A 25,000-nucleotide genomic window follows, 5' to 3' on the forward strand; every position below is an offset into this window, starting at 1 on the left:
AAGATGATATATTCAATATCGTCCACAGGAGAAAAGAGAATAAAAGACTCTAGTAGCTCGATAATTTCGCCATTCCATCAGGCCTCTTCAAGAGCTTTATTTTAACTAAACAGAATGAACATTACAAAAATTCATAAACACTTTCCCACTGGGAAAAAAAATAAAATTAACATAATTGTCAAAAGTAAAAATAAGGTTGTTTAAATCATAAACAAATGGTCAAATCAGCAATTTAAACAGGTTAAAAGAGAGAACTATTCAACGATTTGGTGAATGGTCATTTAAACTTTTCTCTGAATTTGTACTGTTGGGAAACAATATGAAGGAATATGGATACTGGGAAATTCTCTTATGGATATCTTTTCCTGTTTGCCCCAGGTAGAATTTGCCACATTCACAAGGTATTTTGTAAACCACGCCTTCTTCTTGTTTGGGGCTGTTGCAAATAACTGTCTTTCCTACTGTGTTGGAGTAAGAAAACACTACTTTAAAGTTTAATAATCTCAAAGGATAAACAATATCACTGAATGAAGGGTGGACTGGGAGAACCAGGGTACTACTCATATCGTATTCCTTTTTGGTGTTTGTTCTATAATAAGTTTGTTTAGCTAAGAATAAACATTTCTCTATTTCCCTGATCGAAAAGTTGTTTTTCATGCCATTTCTCGTGATAATACTAATCTCCTAGTCTAAATATTCAGGGCTAACTAGTCTAAGTGCTCTTAAAAAGTGACATCTCAAAGCCATGTACTTCACGTTGCGTGTATGGGTCGATTTTGCATTGATCATTAGGTTGTTATTTGAGATTATTAAACTTTAAAGTAGTGTTTCCTTACTCCAACACAGTAGGAAAGACAGTTATTTGCAACAGCCCCAAACAAGAAGAAGGCGTGGTTTACAAAATACCTTGTGAATGTGGCAAATTCTACCTGGGACAAACAGGGAAAAGATATCGATAAGAGAATTTCCCAGCATCGATATTGTGTAAGAACAAATTCTCCAAACAGTGCTGTGAACTTACATGTACAAAATTGTGGCTGTCCTACCTTTGGAGCAAAACAGACATTATTCAAAGAAAAAGATATGGTTGCAAGAAATTTGTTAGAAGCAGCTTGCATATGTTTTAGCAAATAAAATAACTTTAATATAATTCAGGGCATATATAAATTGGACCCTTTATCCCTTCATATTGTTTCCCAACAGTACAAATTCAGAGAAAAGTTTAAATGACCATTCACCAAATCGTTGAATAGTTCTCTCTTTTAACCTGTTTGAATTGCTGATTTGACCATTTGTTTATGATTTAAACAACCTAATTTTTACTTTGACAATTATGTTAATTCTATTTTTTTCCCAGTGGGAAAGTGTTTATGAATTTTTGTAATGCTCATTCTGTTTAGTTAAAATAAAGCTCTTGAAGAGGCCTGGTGGAAGGCGAAATTATCAAGCTACTAGAGTCTTTTATTCTCTTTTCTCCTGTGGACGATATCGACCACACACACACACACACACATATATATATATATATATATATATATATATATATATATACATATATAGATATATATCTTAGAAATTAAGGAATTAATAGATTTTTCATATATGGTTTAATCGAAGGGGAATTTTTTAGTCGATAAGAGATTTGTCGCCTCACGGGCGCAAACCATTGACACCTAAAAATTCAGGACGCACAATGAAGCCTTAGATCACACCGCCACCACAAGAGGCTATAAGTTTATTCCTGAGAGTGACAGGTATTTGTAGGTGAGAGGTGGCATAAACTTATAGCCTCTTGCGGTGGCGGTGTGGTCTAAGGTTTCACTGTGCGTCCTGGATTTGTAGGTGTGATGGTTAGGCCATGAGCCGACAAATCTCTTATCGACTAACAAATTCCCATTAGGTTTTAAACATATATGAAAATATATTAAATCCAAGGTAGAGCGAATTAGATATTAAAGGACATTTGTAGCACGATGTATGTATACGTATCACAGTAATGTGACATGACTCATATATATATATATAATATATATATATATATATATATATATATATATATATATATATATATATATAATATATATATATGTGTGTATATATATAGACATGGATGTACGTGTGTATTTGTGCCACATAAAATTTTACATGCGTTGAGCAATTCCAACCAATTTGGTATGCATATAACTTAACATCAAGGAAAGAATAATATGAGGGTAAGACATCACTGGCACTAAAGGAGTGGTGTCGGGAAGGGAGTGGGAAAGGGGTGAAAATAAAGATAATTGAAAATGAAAGATATTGGTGTCTAATGCTGAGATTAATAATGATATTCCCGATACCCTTCAAGTCCAAAATCAGCCCCAGGGAGGGATGGGTTGAAAATGGGTTGGAAGAGGTGGCATAAAAATAGCCAGAAACAACAGATATTAGTGTCTAATTCATGGTTTTCGATGCTGTTGAGATGAATAATGATATTCCCAATACCCTTCAAGTCCAAGTTCAATTCCATTAGGGAGGGGGGTGAAAACGGGTGGAAGGCAGTGACAAGTAAAAATATCCGAAAATGACAGATATCAGTTTTCGAGGTTGCTGAGATGAAGAGTGCCACCCCCAATTCCCTTTAAGTCCTAGTTCAGACCCAATAGGGAGGAGAAGTGAAAAGGGTTGGGAAGGGGGTGACATGTCAAAGTAACCGAAAACAAAAAATTATAGTGTCTAATCCATAGTTTTCGAGGTCACTGAGATTAATGGTGACACTCACAAGGGCCATCAAATCCAAGCTTAACCCTGATAGGGAGGGGGTGCAAATGAGTAGGAATAAGGTGACATATAAAAATAACACAAAACAAGAGATATTAGTGTTTAATCTATAGGTTTTGAGGCCGCTGAGATGAATAATGACATTTCCGATGTCTTATAAATATAAGTTTAGCCCTGATAGGAAAGGGGGTGTTAAGGGGTAGGAAGTGGGTGACGGAAAAATAAAATAAAGCAACAGATATTGGCATCTAATCCATTCTCTTTGAGGTCACTGAAATGAATAGTGACTCTCCCAATGCCCTTCAAGTCCAAGTTCAGCCCCAATAGGCAGTGGAGTGTAAAGGGGTGGGAGGGGGGTGACATGGAAAAGTAAACAAAAATGACAGATATTAGAGTCTAATCAATAGTTTTTGAGGCTGGTGAAATGAATAGTGACACTTCCAATAACTTTAAGTCCAAGTTTAGTCCGGATAGAAAGCGGAATGAGATGGGGGCGGGAAGGGATTGACATATAAAAATAACATAAAATGGCAATTATTAGTGTCTAATCCATAGTTCTTGAGGTTGCTGAGATAAACAGTGACATTCCCAATGGTCTCCAAGTCCAAGTTCAGCCCAATATAAAGTGGGGTCGCGAAGGGTTTGGAAGAGGATGACATAAAAAAAAAATAACTAAAATTCCCAGATATTAGAGTCTATGTAATTTATAGTTTTCAAGATCACAAAGATGAATAGTGACATTCCTTTATCATTTAAGTCAAGTTTTGCCACGATATAAAAAGGGGTAAAAAAGGGGTGGGAAGGCGATGATATCTGAAACTACAGATACTAGTGTTTAATCCATAGCTTTTGAGATCAATGAGATGAATAGTGACCCTGCTCATTCTCTCCATGAAAATGTGATCTAACTCTTAAAAATGGCCTTCCCTTGAGGGACGAGGGTTACTACAAACAAAAAATCTACTGCAGAAGGCTGATATTACTGAAAAAGGAGGAATTTACATAAACTCTCAACTTTAGTTTTAAATGAACTATATTTACATTAACTTATGGATAGGTCCAGGAATTAATGATGTGGTTGATTGTCGGTCCACTGGAAACACATGGCTGGGAAATGAACCAGACAAGGAAATCAGAATATGCACAAAACGGGTTATTTCAGTGCAAGCCTTATTCCAAAGGGTTCCCAATTTCTCCCACAATCAGGCACTTGTTCGTCTGCAAAGAGATTGCATTCTAGCATCAGTACTAAGGTGAGGAACACATTGGAAATGTTACACACTACTTGCTCTTAGCATGAAATGTTACAGCCCACTCAAGGGGCATGAAATGACTGGGAGTTTACACAGAAAGGACTGTTACATTGCTTGAATTAACTAGGAGGATGTTTACTCGCATCACAAGGGAATTATTCACAGCATTGAACCAAAATTGGGGAGTGAAAAGCTAAACTAAGAAGGGGGGAAAGTCGCCTTGGGATAATGGAAATGAAATACAGACAAGAGTTAAAACGAGTCACTGACTGAACTAAATTTACATCTCACAGTACCTGGAAATCCTGGGTTTGGCAGTCTTCTTATCTGCTGATATTTCTGTGCACTATGGAGGTATAAGAACAGAGGAGGCAGGGGAGCAAAAGGGGTGAAGTGGAGTTTGCAGGGCTTGAGAAAATTCTGAGAGTGTCTGAGACAGAGCTGCTGTGGCCCCGTTCTTTTAAATTCTTTCCTGGGTAGGCCATACCCTCATTCAGGACCCCCTGTGGGGAGTAAATCGAGAGCAGCCAATGGGAGCAAAGAGGGGTTTAAAGAGAATGGAGGCTTTCAGTTCACAGGGGCAACTTGCATATAGGCAAGGATGAATGAATCTGGTAATAAAGAATTCTTACTTTTCCTTGGTTCTGGCTTAAAATCCTGAACGCCTCCCCATTTTAGAGAACATTTATACCCTAGATGGGTTGGAATGGACAAGAAAAGTCAGAAACAAAGACAAATGACAAATATAAATTACTGAGCCTTCCATATTCCTTGATTGGACATATAATGTAAATGAGATTAAAGCTCTGCCAGTGATAACATTCATGAAGGTTTACTTAACAGGCAGATTATTTAAAATAATTTAATTCTTGTAAATTACTGATTAAGAAAATTAGAGACTAAAGTGTGATGTGACTAAAAGACTAAAAACTTGCTATATTCCAATAAAGAAAAATCAAATTTGATTACTTTTAAAATATAATGTCACACCAGGAAAGACTACTAAAATGAACAGCAAACAATGATTAGATAACTTAGCCAACAGGGTTAATAGTATACTAAATTCTATCATGTATAATGCTGTCAGCTTAATTGCTTAAGGTAACACATACTAATAGTTGGCCCTGATGGGGCAATATGACGTGTTTGTAGGTGTGTTAATAGCCCTATGAGTGACTTTGTTTCGTGCCATGAAGGCGTCTAACAGTATTAATTTCATCATAGCTAACATTAGTGTAAATTAACAGGGATAGAAATAATAAAGCAATTCTCCATGGAGAGGAAATAAAATTACACAAACTGTAAGTCACACCAGAGACATTGGCAATATCAAAAAATATAGAATAGGAAGAACATCATATCAGCAACTAAATCAAAGCAAAGTATAAACAAGCCAGGCTTTGAAAATATATCTAAAGTTATAGCAATTTTTGCTGGGTGAAATTTTTCTTAGTCGCATGGAATGCTGAGTGCCTAGAGAATGGCCCTGTGCCCATTGTGGCACTTTTATGATAGTAACTCCTTATGGAGTACTAATTTATAAGGCCAAAATAACTGGCGGGTAGGGCTCTGCCTAAGCAGAGCATACAATGGAAATAAATGCCTAAAGGCAATGATGAAGAGGAAAGGAAACTATGGAAGAGAAAATATAGACAGTACACAAATAGACAGCTACAAAAGGATAGGAAGGAAGTAAAAGTAGCAGAATATAGTGCTCCTCTGGATGGAGAGGGTCAGAATTCTCTATAAGAGGGTGGCACCGTGCCAGTCATTAGTGTAATGAGACTATTGCTTCTCAAAAGGTCTCTGAAAACCTTGATGCCCTTTTCTCTTCTTCCTTCAACCTCTCCAAGGTCGGTTTGACGATGCCATGGTGGGCCTTGAAAGACTCAAGCCCTTTGAAGATGCTAGAAGGGCATTGGCTCCTGCTGCTGTGACAACCAGGATGGCACTCGTCCCCGTGCCTAATGCTCCGTGGCTTGGTTCCCTGAGTTTTTCGGCCATATAGGATTCGGCAGAGTCAACCCAGGACTGGTTACCTGATGACAGAGGGGGGAGTGGATGAGGAAGGGTATTCGGGATGGGCTTACCCGTTGGAAGATCCGACTCTGGGGAGGTTTGCGATGGCACACTGTTCACACTGTTGGTGGATTGTCCGCTATGGTCATGGGTGTCCTGGAGGGTTCCTATTGGAATTGGCTCCTCCTTGACTTTTGGCATTGGCAGCGGGGCCAAGCCAGCAGAGGGAAAGTGACAGGGACTTGAGCTCTGGGAGGGAGACTCGAGTCCTGCCTTGGCACTGGCACTGAGGAAATTTCTGGCATAGTGAGAGGTTTTGAACGTGGCTCAACGTCTGTGAGGGACGTAACCTGGCACTGTGTGGCACCTTCAAGTGTCACTGGCCATACAGAGGTAGATCTTGGAGGCCTGTGGAACGGGTCTGGAGCTTTGTAAGGGTGGGGGCCCTGATACCGTACAAAGGTAGGAGGAGACTTAAAATCTTGTTTTAGCAGGATGTCATAACCGCCTGGTATATAGGATGCTACTGCCATGGTACATATCTTAGAATGGTGAGGTCGTGTGACTCTCAACCGAACAGTAGGCAAGAACATCTTGACATGGTTGAGGCTCTGTCATGATGAATTAGTGCCTGTCAACCTGAGCTCCATAAGGAATTTTATCCTCTCGAATGATAGAGACCATGTGCACCAGTGTCATCGAAAGCTCACACCTGGTGTTCAGGATAGCAACCCCTTGGAGGTGCGACAAATATGGGGCCATGGGCAGGAGGGCCTAGAGCTGAAGGATTTGTCACTGCCATAGCCATGGCAGAAACAGGAGCTTTCTTGGGGTAAGTCATGGTTTAACAAGCACAGCGGTTTCTCTTGGTATTTATTATCCAAACCTCACGTTACAAGATACAGTTCAGTACTGAATACTGAGAAATAGTATATACAGGAAGTAAACAATGATTATGATAGTTAACAGCAATAATTAGCATAACAGTTATATGAATATTACTTTGGAGAATAACAATCGTTAGACAGTTAAGTATACAAACTATCTCACTCCCCTTCTTATTTATGAGACAATATATGAATAAATCGGGAATGCCAATAAAATAAATTTACTAAATAATACAAGAATAAAATAACATAAAATAAATAATTGCCATTTAACATGTTACATTTATCAAGACGAGCATTATCATTACTATAAGCAATTCTGATCGTCTTCTAACTCATTTTCGCTGTTAGAACATTCATCCCAGAATTCCCCCTCTTCCGATTCATAGGATCTTTTACTGGGATCCACCTGCAAACGACTTGGAGGATGGCGCTCCCGAGTAGACCGACGTATTCCTTCTGAATTACTTCCAATCCCTGACTCTATTCTGATGACTTCTTTCATCTGAATGATCAGCCAATGCGGTTTCCCATGAATAATTTTGCTTGACAGGGGCTGCTCCAGTTTCGTCCAAAATGTCCTTTATTTTTACTTTCGTCTGTTATAGTCTCTGCTGGGGTTAATTTATACTCCAGCCATCCACGAAGTATTTCTATAACTCTATATTTCTTCGAAAGATATGGTGCAAGTTTTACCACCTCCCAACGGCGTCTCTCAGCTGTCGATAACTTCAATCGAACCAAATCTCCAACTTTGAAAGCTTTGCCGTAAGACTTCCGCTGGTTATTCCTAATCTGTTGTGCCATTGCAGTCTTGTTACGTGCAACCTTAATAGTTCTCTCAATTTTATCTACTTTCTCTCTCACAAATCTTTCTGCGATTGTTGCATTATCCAAAGAGCCCGGTGAATAATCCTCATCTTTGCAAGTTTCCTTTTTTTAGAATCTCCTCTTGGACGTTCGAGGCCGGAGTCCCATAGACGAGCTCATGTGGAGTAAATGTAGTCGTAGTTTTACAGCTGCATTATTGAGAGAACTGGTATCCCTCGGTATCATTTCAGGCCAAAGATCCATATTATTGTGGCACATGCAACGAACGTTGTCTAATATTGATTTTGACGTTCTACCTGGGCCTGACTTCTTGGATGGTAAGGAGAACCAAAATCCTGCTTAATTCCAAACAGGTTACACACTGCCTTGAAGATATCAGCCGTAAAATGTGATCCTCTATCCGACGTTATGACACGGGGCACCCCAAACATGCAAATCATCTTTCAACTAGAGTATCCACTGCTGTTTTTGCTGAACAATCCTCAAGAGGTACCAAAACAACATAAGCGAGTCAAAATGTCTTGCATTTGAAGGATATAACGATATGGATGTGATGATGAAATGGGAAACGGACCCATGAAATCAACTTGCACCTGTTCATTCAAATATTCCGGGAGCTCGCGGTTCTGAAAAGGGGCCTTCCCTGGAATGCTTCGATCTTTGTACTCCCCACATGCTTCACATTTACTGACATGTGCATGGACATCTGCCTTCATGCGAGGCCACCAGAAACTCTTCCGAGCTCTTTCCCATGTTCGATCACGACCCATGTGACCACTCATTGGACTGTCATGAATCATTTGAAGTGCATAGAGTCTCATATCTTTAGGTATTACAGGTAGCCACTCTTCTTTCACGCCATAGGGATGTTCTTGTGAGCGTCTTCCTTATAATTTATATAACACAGAATTCCATTGTTAGTAATTCCTAAACGGTTACCAGATTTGGCAAGCTCATTCTCCTCTGACACACATCCCGGTGAACTCGTATTTTTCATAAAGTTCACTACTTCCCTGATCCCTTCATCGCAATGCTGTTTTTCTAACATTTCATTTGGATCCACAAATGCTGTAGCCCACTGCTGAGAAGATCCTACTGCTATACTCGCAATATGCGATACCAGATTTCCATCAGCACCAACTCTTGACAGATAATCAGCCATGGACATCACAGCACTGCGACCACTTTTATGAATTGGATTTATGTCAAACTGCTGAATTGTTTCAATCCATCTCCCTCGATGTCCTCTCTCTCTAATATCCAGGGGTGTTAGCCATCTTAATGCCTGATGGTCAGTTATCAAATCAAACGGTGCAGAGGAGAGGTACATCCGAAACCTCTTTATTGCCAGGATAACCGCCAGTAATTCCTTTTCCGTCGTTGAATACCTCTGCTCGGATTTGGAGAATGTATGGTGGTAAAAGGCAATTGGTAACAGTTCCTTGGGATGCTGACTTGTTGGCTAACATTGCTCCTGCTCCAACATCACTTGCATCAGTAATTAAAAACAAACTGTTTGCTATAGTCAGGAAGATGGAGTGCTACAGCATTTGCTACCTGTTTTTAAGCCTCTCAAAAGCCTCAACCATCTCGACCGACCAATGCAATTTCTGGTGTGGGTTTTTTTCCAAAGCCTCATACAGGGGCTTAGCAGTCTGTGACATCCCTGGAATCCATTTTTGCACATAAGAAAATGCCCCAATGGCCTGACGCAACTGCCTGACAGTCAAAGGCCTAGGAAGATTCCTCAGTTGATGAACTCTTTGCTCACTAATGCGAAGCATGCCATCACCAACCACGGAACCCAGATACTCCACTTCACGCACCCCAAATTTACACTTATTCGGGGCTAGCGCAAGACCAGCATCACGAATCCTGCTCAACACATTTTCTTTTGAGCCTTGCTATGTGTTCTTTCCATGTTGAACCCCAGACCAGTATGTCGTCGAGCAACACAATGCATCGTATAGTTGCAATCACTGAGTATTGTAGCCATCATCCGTTGAAACGTATAAACCTGCCCCTTTCAGACCAAAAGGAGTTCTACCTGCCATTCAAAAACTGCCCCCATGGACTACAAAGGCCGAGAGACCTCACAATCCTCCTTCCGAAGAGGCATCTGATGGTATCCAGACTTTGCATCTAGCACTGAAAAGTATTTTGCCTGACCAAGTCTATCAAGAAGATCCTCGACCACAGGAATTGGATGCAATGTTGCTGGCTGGGACACGCTATTTACTCCCTCCCATAAATCAATAGACAACCGAAGGCTTCCATCAGCTCGACGAGCGCAAACAATAGGAGCCAGCCCAAGGGGCTACATGATTTTTTCTTTATTACACCCATATCCTGAAGTTAGCTTAGCTCCTTCTTGACTTCTGCCTCCAAAGCAAGTGACAACCGCCGGTCGGTCTATTTGCTATTGGTGCTGAATCTGGGTTAACTCTGATTGTGTGCTCCACCCCTACCTGTACCAGCGGCAGTGGGCCTCCATTATAGAAAACATTCTTGAACTCATGAAGTACCTTGTCCATTTCCTCTTTCTGCTCAAAAGTAAGCGACTCTCCAACGATGAAATTTCCTCTTTTCCCCTCAATTGAACTTAAAAGGCTATGGTTGCCATCGTATCCTACCACACTGGGCTCTAGTTCCCCAATCTCCTCTCCACTCTGCCACAGTTTCGTGTTTATCCGATACATTTGCAAACTCTCACATACATTTTCTTCTTGATTGAACCTTGGATGCAGCAATGAGGAGGGGCAACCGGAGAACCCTCAGGGCGTCGGGGACACAACAGATACTGCTCATCTGGAACCATCCCATCAGCTGAGCAGCATATAAATAATTCTGTCCTAGGAGGTATCACAACTGCATTCTCAGCTCTAACAATGAGCTTCACCACTCCATCAGAGCATGATTTATGTTGATTGTGTCCTTTCCCCAGTATTCAATGGCAATGATAAATTTATTGAATCCACGCGCAAACCTCCCTTTTGTCAAATCTAGAGTGACTGTGCCAAGTTTTATCCACAAGTCCTCCATCCCAAGTATCACTCTAGTAACAAGTTTAGATACCACAATGAACCTATGTTGTCTCACTATGGTTTTGCCTAGCTTTACATCCATCCGAATTTCTCCCTGAATTTGAAGTTCTTCACTGCTTGCTCCACAAGCTGTAATATTACTCGAGCTGACAAGAGATTTCTGAGCATCATTCAAGATATCCTCAGAAACTAAAGAATCATCACTTCCAGTGTCCACCAAAGCATTATACTTAGTTTTCATCATCTCCACAGTAATGTAATTTGTAATATTTTTCAATACCCGAGTTGCTGCTCGGCTGGAGAGCACATGCCGATATCTCATTTGACCCTTCACCTTTGGCTGCACCAAAGCCACAGTGCGTTGGAAAGCGGGAGTAGAATCCATTTGTACAGACTGCTCCAAGCTCCCGTGTGGAGCAGTCCTCACTGAAAATTTCTTCTTTGAACCTGGGGAGGGTACCAAGCAGGATTTTCATCTCTCCTTCGTGCACATGCTTTCCATCCACCCACATGTGTCATTTTACAATAATAGCACTTAAATTTACGAGAAGAATAGGATTCCCTCTTCTTGCTGCCCCATGATCCAGCATTCCTCGTACAGTTGCAACCTCCATAGTTTTCCGGTTGTGTCCTCCATCAAACAAACATTGGACGTACCCTCAATTTTATTCACATGGACACTGGGATTCCAGGTCCTGTTGCTTTAGTTGCTCGTTTAGTAGACAACGCTGCCAATGCAATTTTCACCACCTCATCATACGACTTGGCAGTCTCCTCTGACTCCATCCATTTCTCTCTAATCAACTGGGATCGAACATCTGCATCGTGCAACCCTGAGAGAAATCGCCATACAACACGCTTCCGTACAATATCAGCTGGTTCTTTAGCAAATGCTTGACCTGCCAACAGTTGCAAACGAGTCATATAATCACTCAGACTCTCACCTTGCAACTGTATAGATTCCTCAAACCTCAGAATCCTTACTTCAATTGCATCCGCCGTGAGAATACGCTGCGCAAGTCTGTCCATAATTGCAACATCGTCCTTACCCCACTCAGGGTCCTGTAGCGCCTGTTGCTCCACATAGTTGGCTGTTGGTCCCAAATTGTAATCTCAGCATGAGGGCCCGATATCCTGCGTCGCGCCAAGACGGTACCCCTCGTAGTAAGTTTGCTTGCTTGACTAAAGAGAAATGCGATGAAAAGGACTGCCAAGACATTGGGAGCCACATCATCCCAAAAGACACACTCAGCATAATCTCCTTTGCAACAGCGTTATGTTCGGTAGGCATGGATTCTGACTTGCTGCCACCAGTCATGGTTTAACAAGCACAGCGGTTTCTCTTGGTAGTATTTATTATCCAAACCTCACGTTACAAGATACAGTTCAGTACTGAATACTGAGAAATAGTATATACAGGAAGTAAACAATGATTATGATAGTTAACAGCAAAAGCAGTTAAGAACTATTACAGCAATAATTAGCATAACAGTTATATGAATATTACTTCGGAGAATAACAATCGTTAGACAGTTAAGTATACAAACTATCTCAGGTATCTCGCCTAGGCAGCAGTGTGCCCATGCTCCTTGCATGAGTCACAGAAACTCTTGCTAAAATAAGGCCTGGGCCTCTTATTTCTGTTTCAATGGCTGTTATTCTTGTTATTTGGATGGTGAAGTAGTCCATTCTGTGGAGTAGTGGCAGATTGCTGAGGAGGGGCCACCTTTGAGAGGCACTGCTCCATGGTATGCCCTTATTTATTGTAATGCCCACACACAGGTTTCTGTGGAGGATTATAGGGCACTGGGTAGGCTGAGAGGTGGCAGAAGGAGTGAGAGGGAGAGCAGGGCGAATTTTCTTCTTCAACGAACCCTGCAGCGGATGGTGGGTGTCATAAGCTTCCGCCTATTTACAGCACTCCAAAATAGTTTTAGGAGCCTTGTCCACCAAGTGGGTGGCAAGATCAGGGGAAGTGTAGGACAGGAAGTCCTGTATTTGAAAGAATTCTAAGACCTCATCAACAGATGTTGCGTTGGAGGCCTTCATCCACCTATGGAGTGCTGGTGTCTTCTTGGCTACCCACTCTGTCCATGTTTGGTTAGCCTCCTTGGGCATGGTCCTCCATTTCTGCCTCCACCAGTCTGGGGTTAACTCTTAAGCCCCAAGGATTGCCTCTCAGACGAGGGCGAGATCTTGTCGCTCATTCAGGGGATAGGCCTCGAATGTAGTCCGTCCTTTGCCAGCGAGATGCTTGCTAAGCAGGAAGGCCACTTCCTGAGGGGTTGGGTTGGATTGAAGTTATCGAACACCTGCTCAACATGATCAAGCCAGGTCTCGGGTTCGCTATCTTCCCAAGTCCTTATGAGGGCGCCCATGCTGTGGAGGTGAGAGTGTGAAGGAGGGGGCTCAGGGGGCATGGCAGTCGGGTGCCAGAGTGGCACTCTGGACTGCCATAGCTAGTTGATGTGCTCTCTTGGCAGCTTCTCTTCTCTCTTGAGCTTCTCTCTCTGCAACTTCCTTTCTCTCCTGGGTTTCTTTTTCTTTCTCCTTTTCGGCTGCTTGGAATTCTCTTTCAGCTACTCCTCTTCTCTCTTGTGCTTCCCTCTCAGCTGCTTGGAATGCTCTTCCAGCTGCTTCTCTTCTCTCTTGTGCTTCCCTCTCTGCTGCTTCTCTTTCCTCTTGTGTTTCTCAAACCTTCTCCCTCTCAGCTTCCTGTTAGGCTCTCTCTGCAGCTTCTTTCATTTTATAGTTCACCCAATTTATCAGTTTTGTGCCCTCCAGCCCCATGACTCTTCCGGCTTCGGTGAAGGCCCTGACCTCCTCCAGTGCTGCGTTACTGGCCATCTTCTTAGCTGTAAAACGCTAGTAGTCTAGCCAGAAAATAATAGGATGGTAGGCAGTCGCAAAACTGTAAATGTCGCCAGGGCTATGGGGAATACTCAACGCTATACCAGGGAAATAACCCTATGTCTGGAATATCTGTAGAAGCAGACGAAATGACAGCCAGTCAAAAGGCTGAAAATGTTCTCCATGTAGTGCGGAAATCTCACGGAGGTGACGTTGGAAATAATAGTAAAACAAAATTGTAAATGCCTCACACAATTAGTGTAGGAATGGTAGTCAAAATTGGCTGAATGAAATCTACTCTGGTGTGTAAAACTTGCGCAGGCGATGCAGAAATAACAGTAAAACAAATTGTGAATACCTCATGCAATTAGTGGGAGAAGGGTAGTCTAATAGATCATAATCAAAATCCACACCTGTGCGGAAAACTCATGCAGGTGACGTGGAAATAATAGTAAACAAATTGTAAATGTGTATTGCAGGTGCAGAAATTCACACAAATGCTGTTGTATATGAAGTCAGATCTCGGTAAATAACAGTGCAACTATGCTATAACAGTCGTGTAGATTAATACTATGTATAGGCGCAAATACTCAACGAAGTTACTTAGTAAGATGGCCGTAAAATCCCTGTAAATACTGTTACTACTGTGCGTAGCGTGGCGGAAAACACACGCCAACGAAAATCGCGATAAAATCTCTGTAATTTACAGTTTGGCGGGAGACTTAACACCGATAATGGATTTAGCAATGGATTTTGTAAATGCAGAAACCTCAACGCGAGTACTGGCTTGTAAAAAAAAAAAAAAAAGGAACCTTGCAGCGAATTCACAGAAAACTCAACGTGAAAAGTCCTGGTGTAGCAAATGAATTTCGTAAACACGGAAACCTCAACGCAAGTACTGGTTTGTAAGGGAATCTGTAAATGGCAGTTCAACTGGGTTGTAAATAACAACAAATAAAGGATTTGTTACCACGCATTCACAGAAAACTCTATGTGAAAAGACGTGGTCCTGCAGTTGATAAAAGAAAAATGTACATGTGGGGTTTTTTATTGTCTCGAGGATGAAGATGAAAAAAGGGATAATAAAATATATATATTCTTTTTAACAATGCAAATCCTTGGTCTGTCTTACCCTTTCAACCTAGCAATGCTTAGAATTGTAATTTTGTTAGCGTCATAATCCCTAAAGGGAAAAGGAGGAACCAGAATAAAAATTGTCTCACCGCTGCATAATTACCGACTCCACAGAACTCCCTATTATCCCTTTTATCAATCCTACTTTCTCTCGCAAACCTAAGACCTACCAATTCTGCCATTTTAAATCCCCGGAGAATTTGGCCTTCACAGGGGTCAGCTAGACAGAAGAGGTGGGGGAGTGGGAGGGGATGGAGAGGATTCACAGCTGTCCTTTATCCTAGGTTGTATTGGAGGAATTTAGGGAAAGGGAAAAAACCACATGCCCTTTGTGGAAAGCAATAAGTATTTGCCCTTATTATTTATCTTTACACAGAATAAAGAGTGCTTACCAGCGGTACAGATATGTTGATATTTTAACTGTTCTGCCCGCTGGTATTGATGTAAATGATTTACTCTCTAAATTAAATAACCAGGTATAATCAATTAAGTTTACTCTAGAATTGGAAAAAGACAATTGCCTCCCTTTCTTAGATGTTTTGATATATAGAGAACCATTTCAATGTAAATTCAGTATTTATAGGAAACCAACCAACAACTTAACTTATGTTCATTTCTATTCAGGCCACCATCTTAACATCAAAATATCAATTTTTTCTTCTATGTTTTTATGAGCATTGCGCATTGTCAGTCCCCAATATTTGGATCAAGAAATTGAATACTTAAGAAAAATATGGAAAGATTTATATTATCCTTCACATAAAATGGATAAAATGGACTAGTAGTTCAGTAACTGCAAGATTAAAAGATGTCTTATCACAAAATCTTTCAGAATCTGCCATAATACAACTTACTTCCCATTGTAATTTTAATATTAGTTGTGGCCTGTTTCATTTAGACCCTTGTATTTGTAAGATGTTTAAGAATGACCTTAAAGATATAATAACAGACTTAAATTCAAATTAGTTGCCTTAGAGATGTTTTCTTTGTATATGTATGTTTAATATGTTTTGTGAATAAGTTTTTGTTTACCAAAGTTCTGAATGTGGTCAGCTGTCGCCCTGTATAATCCATTAATTGCCTTGTCCCTGTGTTTGAGCAGTTGAACTTTATCTTTTCATTCTTAAATTGTACCCATTTTTATGCTTGTTTGGAAAGATTATGCATTCTCCAGGTGTGTTGGATTCTAGGTACTAATCTTCTTATAATACCTATCTGTCACTTATACGACCTTTCTTGTACTCTGAATTTCTCATGTAAGTCAGTTTGTCTGCTAAGTAAAGGACGTTGAGTCGAAAGATCTTGTAGACACTCCGTTGTTTATCTTTCCTTCGTGGTTTATTACCTTTTATATATATATATAATAGATATATATATATAATATATATATAGTATAATTATATATAAAGGTTTTTGCCACGAAGGGAAAAAAATGAAAAGCGAGATAGCCAAGCACTTTCGGTCTAGTGCGACTCTAAGATCAGTTGTGCCTGAGTAAAGGGTCGCATTAGACCGAAAGTGCTTGTCTATCTCGCTATTCATTTTTTTCCTTCGTGGCAAAAAGCTTTATTTCATACATAGCATCACGTTTTATATACTTCGTGATCAGGTTTAGTTCATATATATATATCAATATATATATATATACATAGATATATATATATATATATATATATATATATATATATATATATATATCTATGTATATATATATATATATATAATATATATATATATATATATATATATATGATATATATATATATATATATATATATATATATATATATATATATATATATATATATATATATATATACATGTAATCCAGCTCTGATGACATTCTATTGACTGCCTATATCTTTTCCAGACAGCAGAAGAATGGCAGATAGTTTTTCTAATAGCGTCGATCATCCATTTCCTGGGTATCATCTTCTACGGTCTCTTCGCCTCCGGGGAGCTTCAGCCTTGGGCAGAGCCACCCCAGCCCGAAGAAGAGATGACGGTAAGGTCACTTTCTTGACATAAATGTGAGCAGATTTAGGGGTATTAGAGTGCTACTTGAATTGAAAATTGAAATTCCCTAGAAACAGACATTATAAAGATGAAACTATGTAATCGGGCTTAGATGAATTTGCTAAAGTTGGATAAGAGCCTAGATATTATAGAGGTAAAAGTCAAGAATGGTGAAGGGGAATATGTTAAGAAAACCTAAAAAAGCCGAAAGCAAGATGGGAATTACAAGGATTGGTACATACAATGTTTTTCAACAGGCGTCTAATAAATCATCTATATTCTTTGCCAATTCAGCTCCACATTAGTAAAAATTTTTCTTTTTGAGTAAATAAAGCTTTTTTCATTCCATTACTCCTTTCACTTCTTCTATCCAGCATTAAATATCTCTTCCTCTACTTTTGTCTTCCAGTATTTCATAATTATTAACTTTTTTCACCAGCCTATCATCCTCCATACTCACCATGTGACCAGACGATCTCAAAATGCTGATCAATCTTTTCACTCACACTAAACGTTTGACTGCTTTTTCTATCTCCAGTTTTTCTCGTCATTTTAATCGTTTTCACACAAGATACACTACACAAAAACTTTACCTTAGCGACCTCATTTTTCTTTTCTTATACTCGATTTAGCACTACATTTTCATAAAAGAAAGTTTACTCTTCACTTCTCTTTTCTAATATTATTATCCTCTAAGAATTTTACTAACAAATACCCATTCCAGTCAAATGTCATCGTTCTTCCATCACTCTAATTATTATCCATTGCCCTGTCTTCTTAGTTTCTATTCATCCTCATAACTAAACTCATACTCCTATTCATTTTCAGCTTTTCCCTAGCTTCGGCATTCTGTTTTCACCATCTGCGTCAGCTCTATCATTTTTAATCACGGGGTATTCCAAACTCCATTTATAGCCAATTTTCATAACCCATAATCATATAATACTATGCAAATGTCCTTTCTCCGATTCTTTCACATCATCTTATCATTCTTAACATACATTCTTGTCTTACCCATTCCTGCTAAACCAGATTATTTCAACCTTTATACTGTAATCCAAAAAATGATCTACTTTTAACAGACTCGTTTAATTGCTCCCACAAATCACCTTTAACACAAAATATCATCCATACCTCCTACAGTGAATAATTTCCAACCTTAGTTTCTCATTCACAGTCTTACCCTACATCATTTTGAGCATGTTTTAGGTTCCTATTATAGTTACAGGCTGTTTTGCTATGATTACCCCTGTACAACCCCTCTCCAAGGGAACACCCATCTCTTTGGAACTTTGCTGTCACTCAGTGACAACTATTATTATATCAACAACTATGATAGCTGCATCATTAGACTTAATTTTACATTAAGGCTTTTTAACTTTTTGTATACAATTCTTTCTTCTTCTAAGGTGATATAAGACAATAATTAGACAATGTCCATACTTTGGTAGAGAGAGATACATCAGCAGCGGAGGTACGCATGCTGCTGATGTATTTCTGTCTATCATATTAATACTAAATTCAGAAAAGACGGAGTGACTGGAGAGCACAGAACTATAGATTACTTTTTGTGAGATATATATCATTACAGCGTGCTAAGGGTATTATACTCGGTATGTATCAGCAAATGAACTCCGTAAAGAAATGAAAGTTAATATTTCAATAGAACTGAATTCTTAACAGATGAAATATCAAAAAGAGATATGAGAGTTGCTGTTAATGCTTGTCACAATGGAAATGGATTATGTTGGGTTCTTTAACTAAATAACCTTCTTAAAGAGAAAGACCTTTGTTAGCAAGAGAAAGCAGAAGTGAAATCTTTAACAATTCATTTAACACTCAAATAATTAGGTAAAATCTAACACAAATGAGGGTATGCAGATATCAACACTGTACATGCTACATCTGAACAAAACTGGTATAAGTGCTGAATCCCGAGCCCGTCATGGCACATCCACCAGAGTTGCGATCCACTGCAGGTTGCAAGAGTAGTATCATGGTCACGCAGGAATCCCGGACAACTCGTACCCAGAAGCTCGAATAATACATAATACACAACTCCCATAATTAACCATAATTCAGTGTCGGGTCCTCTCATGCCAAGATGCATATATATAAAGAAAATGCCACACAGGTTACAGAACCACACAGGTAACAGAATTGTCCTAAGTTCACTAAGCATGCAATTCTTGACATATAGTGACACCGACCACTCAGCTAAGGTTTCGAAGACGTCTCAAGATCCCGGTTGTCTGACAAACATATAACAAGCCCAGTGATCACCGACATATGATAGTTACGAACTTTTCACTTATTCAATTGTCACAACTGCAACTCTGTACAATTATATAATTAGAACATTAAAAAGACTAATTTATAATATAATATGCAATGTGACAGTAATTCCCTTCCTGAGACAAAATAAGATTTTGTGATATTGCAAGGAAAAAAATAACCTGGAATATTCTAATGCTTATATAGAAATGTGACGACTAAGAAAATCAGCTTCAACGTTTTCTGACCCCTTGATGACATCCACTTTGAAATATGACAGCAGAAAGAGACCATCTCATTAATATACCACCGGAAACCTTTGCCTTTTGAAGATGCCTGATGGTCTGTCTGTATGAAATTAATCTGCCATACAAGTAAGTTTGAAACTTTTCTTAAGGCCAAACAACTGCAAGACACTTTCTCTGTGACGGTATACCTTTGTTCATGGTCTATCAGCTTACGATTTGCATAGGCAGCTGGATATTTCCTCCTGCCATGCACCTGCATCAAAACCGCGTCGACCCCTCTGTTGGATACATCTATCCTCAGAATAAATGGTTTGGATAAATCTGGAAGCCTAAGAATAGGAATTGAAAGTTTCCATTGCATTGTTATGTTCTTGTTTCCTTTCTAACTTATTTGACAATCCTTTCTTTGTCAAGTCAGCCAATGAAGCTGCTATAGATGCAAAGTTTGGCACAAATTTCCTATAATAGGTAGTTAAACCCGTCAACAGCCTGGCCTGTTTCTTCATTTCTGGTCTTGGTGCCTCTTGAATACAATAGCGTTCAACTTATCATTGGTAGGTTTCACAGTACTACCAACAGTCAGGTGTTCTAAATACATTAAGTGTGTCTGAGAAACTTCACATTTTGATGGCTTTGCTGTCAGACATGCCCACCTTAGCCTCTCTAAGACTTTCCATAAATCTTTGAGATGTTCTTTCCAAGATTCTGTATGAATGAGGGTGTCGTCCAAGAAACTATCAGTGTGTTCCAAACCTTTTAATAATTTATGCATCAATCAATTGACTGTTGCTGGAATGTTCAACATACCAAAATATGGCTTGACTTTGAATCTATATAATCCATGTGAAGTTAAACAGGTAAAAAAATGCACCGAAGTTTCTTTCCCACAATCTAGTTTTCTGTATATCGTATAATCAAGGCTACCAAAAATTGATCTATCTTTCGGTGGTCCCGGTATAATACTGTATGAGCTGTGGCCCACGAAACTTTAACTAAAGCCGGATGGTGGCCTGTCAGATATTGTTGCCAGACGCACGATTATGGCTACTTTAATCTTAAATGAAATAAAAAATGCTTTGAATAGACGGCTGCAATTTGATATGTTCGATGATTAGAGGGTGGATGATCACTCTACAGATTTGCAGCCCCCTAGCCTCATTAGTTTTTAATTAAGGTCTGAGGATAGACAGAGAAAGTGCAGACAGAGAAGCACGAACAGAATAAGAGAGAAAAGTGCGGATGGACAAACAAAGCTGGCACAATTATTTCATATATATATGAAATAACCACCATTATCTTCGAAAGTATTGACTAACACTGAAAATAACGATGCAACGGTCTGTTTGGAATTTTCAGGTATAAACAAGTTATAAAAAAATCCCCATGATGCTATTGAGGAAGTCTGTATGCTAAATGGGAGGGTCCATGGTTCAAAAATGTATCTGTAAACATCCTGAAATAGGGAGGACAGCCTACAACAATGACACTGGGAAAAAATGGAAAGACTTTATGAATAAGGGAAATTTGCATGTTTCATAAACAGAATTCATGGAACAATCTAAATCAATGAGGCTAGTCTTTAAGGCAGTTCACGGTGACACGATGAAAGGATTGTGTCAAAAAGCTGGCATCTGAGTTGCAGATGAAGGCAAGATGTTCCTACTGAAACTTAAAATTTTTTGCAAAGATCAGCATTTTCTTCAACATACGGTACCTGAACAGGACTATGTGAATGAACGAATTCTAAGATGATAAAAAAACGAAAAAACTATGGGAACGAAAGAAAGGGAGAGGAATGTCTGTGATGTACATAACCTCTTTCCAACACATCATCATCTCCATATGGCTGGAACAGAAACCGGATAGTCAATGAAGAATTTCAAGAATTGTAGAGGGGCAGATGTTGGTAGTGATCGCGAAATAAGAGTGCCAAACAGTAAAGGTTTGAGAATATCCAAATTTAATCCAATAAAACTTGAAGCTGAATATTGAGAGGTCTTTGCAAAGGACTGTCGAAATACATTTGTAGTTTTAGGACCATATATGATGGGTGTAGACAATCAATCATTGAGGATCGGACCACATTCAAAATGGATATCTATATTGACTCTGAATCCGACTAGCATTAGGAAACTCGTATGTCAGTCTAATTGAAAAATAATTATTTGTAAATAAATGAGGTAACAAGAAACCTTAGACATCGGGAGAGACCAGGTATACAATAGTAGTCAAAAGCAAAATGTTATAGAAAAAAAAAGAACGATGGTGCGGATAATGAATGCAAATCATAACTATAACACTAATTTTACAGACTTCGCATAAATTCCCCTAATATCTGGATCAAGGCATTTTGTTATCGTGATGGGGTATGAAAAGTGCTAGCGGAGCAGCCAATACGAACAATATGGCAGACCTATCCTTCTTTTGTCTCTATGATTCTTGAATAATGAAAAATAAAAATAATTCTTTCTGCTTGGCAAAATTTTTATTTTTCATTTTCCAGTTACTGCAGGTTATTAAAGTTAGGTGTTGTGAATGATAAAAATACTTTCTGGAAACATCGCTTCTGGCTAATATTTTAAAAGAAATTCTGAATTCACTTTCACCTCTTGAAGTGCAAACATTCTGAGATATGGAACGTATGTTCCGCATGAAATTTTTATAAGTAGAACATATGTTAATATCTTAAATCATTCCCATTAAGAACTCATTTAGCATGTTTCTTTGTTAGTTAAACGCACTTAATTATGCATTTTGAATAATAATAACTTTGCAAAATATAATATTCTTCATAAAGACAAATTTACATGAATGACGTTTACCTAAATACTGCCAAAAGTATTGAAAAGAAATCTAGTACCTTAAAATGATAGATTCCCAATCTTTCATACCACTCGCTTTCAGAACAAAGTAGCTTTTCCTAAATCGAACTTTTATTCCTTTATCACATATACTTTATTTTTAACGCGGTTGGGTTGGGGTGTGGTTGGTTGGGCGAGGGAAAGACAAAATTCCTTTCCCTTACTTTCCTTAACTTTGGTATTTTTGCCAAAAGTTGAACTGATGTGGTGGATTGTAGTCATTCCTCGACCCCTACCTGTGCATGTCAATTAGCCTTTTATTTTACTTCCCATACCGCTTCCTTTTCACCAGCTTGCTTCTTAGCCTCTAGCTATTATTTCTTTGTGGAACTGTGCATTTTCTCCCCAGCTTCAAAGATCCTTGTTTTTCATCTCATTTACATTCTGGATCACTTTCTCTTACCATCCAACCATCACAACTTCCTCTTGTCACTGCCCTAAACGTTGAACAGCTAAAAGTACCTCAGTGTTTGGATTATTCACCTACTCTTCATGAGTCATGTATTGTTTTTGTCTCTAATCCGTAGAAAAGTTGACCTGTAATTCATTTACTAACTTTTCTTCTTGGTACAGGAGAGGGTTCTTTTGGGCAGAATTTAAACCATGAACAAAGTTTGGGTCTGGAGTAAGTACAGGGGGTCAGCTATTGGGCAAATATTTCTGTCCATTTTTCATTCATGTTCAAAACTAAGTATCATTTGATACTACTGATAAATGTTCCTATTTTAGCAAAGTAACATCTGCTAATGAAACAGAAGATTCCTCAACTGGATTTTGTTCAATTACCAGGAGAACGCGCCAGCCATGGGTGGACCTGGCCAACAAAATGGCAAACTACCTACTTACGGGACGATGGAAGGAGAACCTGGCATGACCGACCAGACCTACACTCAGGAGACATACGCACAGCAAGATCCATACGCCCAGCAGCAACAACAAGGTTATACAATAACACAACAACAAAGTCAGCCTCAGGTATAGTTTTCAAGAATCTTCTCAAAACATTAAAGAATTAAACAATTATGTGAGCATATACACTCAGGTGGAGATAAAATCATAAACACATGCACTCTTTGACTTGTAATACGTATATAAAATCACAATTTTCCCTATATATATATATATATATATATATATATATATATATATATATATATATATATATATGTTATATATATATACTATATACATACATACATACAAACATACACACACACACACACACACACACACACACACACACACACACACACACACATATATATATATATATATATATATATATATATATATATATACACATACATAAAGGTTATACACAAAACACGAAGCAAATGTTTTCGTTTGGAATACTGTCTGTTTTCACAATTCTTTCTAATATAACTAATTTGCTAGCAATATAGCAAACAAAAGACAAATAACTGATAACTAAAGCATTCACGGGAATAACTACAGAATTCCTCTTGATTGTCGTCTGTAATAGAGCCCGGAACCAGGAATGTCGAAGGACGGGGAAGAAGAAAGAAAAGATGATGTCGAAGAAAACAGTCCGGTAACACGACCTCTGCAAAGAGCGTGAAGGATTTTGTTCATTAATTTCCAAAAATGAAGATCCTCTTTGAGACAAGATTTGGTTCATTTTTCTATTTTCACTTATTCTTGTATTGATTTTTACATGCAATAATAATTACCATATACTGTTTACTTTAATGCATGATTTATTGATAAGAACGAATGCATTTCTCACACATATTTCGCGTTTTTTATTGCATCGTTGTCAGTAATAATATTTCTATTGAACAGAAATAAAGGCTTTAAAGAGCTTATACACATAAGTGGTTTTTAAAATTAGCTTCTCTGTTCTTATTTCATAAGTCCTAGAACTCCACGACGAAGGACTGTTCTGGAAAAAATGCATCATCAAAACTATAATATATCTCCAGCCTTGAGTTATGTCTTATTTCTGGAGAAAGTTTAAAAAAAGTTTAAGTATATTACATAATCATTCCTATAACTGTGTTTTATGCAGCGATTATTACTTTTATCTCTAGAGCAAAATAGTCATTTTAAACAAACCGATAATTGCTTACTCCATAATTCAGTAACACTCCAAGCAGGCTGTGACTCAAAATATTAAACATTTGAAATGGCATACAACATGCATTTTTATTCGTCTCTGGAACTGTGAAGTAAAAATACGAAGATTCACACTGGCAACTGTAACAGAAAGACTGATTTGGAAATCTAGCCACTTATTATTTGCCGATTAATTAAGGCACATCAGTCTAGGAAAACAAAATTCTGCTCATAATAGCTGTAATTATTTTATAAGGACTCAGGTAATTACAGGTATGCCCAAATGTAAAAATGCATTCTTTAAAACGTTTATTCTAAAATTGCTTTTGCCTCGCGACTTATTGTATAACCGGAAGTACAAATCCAGACAAAACACCACCTTTTATTGCCTCTAGTTATATGTTTGTGCTAAAAATGTAAGCACTATATAAAATGATTTTTATGCGGCTGATCATGACAAAGCTGATTCTCTCAGTGAATGCATGACTCCCTTCACTATGTTGCTACATTGTCCTTTCTGCTGAGAGGAGTTGCCAGTATGACCTCTCATACAACAACTAAATGTGCGATCAACTGTTATGGAAAGAGCAACACTTCAATTAACAGTTTATTGCTCAAATAATTCTGTAAATATCTGTTGGTGACAAAAGACAAATTCTGTAAAATACATTAGCAAAAATAATGTTTCATATGATTATATATGTTAATAACTGTTTGTAGAACGTCCGTTGTATAAATATCTTTTTA

General features: G+C 38.5%; 1 protein-coding gene across 1 annotated transcript in view; it reads left to right on the forward strand.

The window, feature by feature from the left end:
* LOC135226570 (vesicular glutamate transporter 1-like) overlaps nucleotides 1-25,000 on the forward strand; it is a gene marked incomplete in the record, with an annotated part of 460,825 nt that overhangs the window by 434,575 nt on the left and 1,250 nt on the right. The window contains 2 exon segments of the mRNA XM_064266253.1: nucleotides 16,649-16,783; nucleotides 22,967-23,152. Coding sequence (XP_064122323.1) covers nucleotides 16,649-16,783; nucleotides 22,967-23,152 — 321 coding nt within the window.

This window comes from Macrobrachium nipponense, chromosome 14 (assembly GCF_015104395.2).
Source record: "Macrobrachium nipponense isolate FS-2020 chromosome 14, ASM1510439v2, whole genome shotgun sequence".
Taxonomy (NCBI): Eukaryota; Metazoa; Arthropoda; class Malacostraca; order Decapoda; family Palaemonidae; genus Macrobrachium; species Macrobrachium nipponense.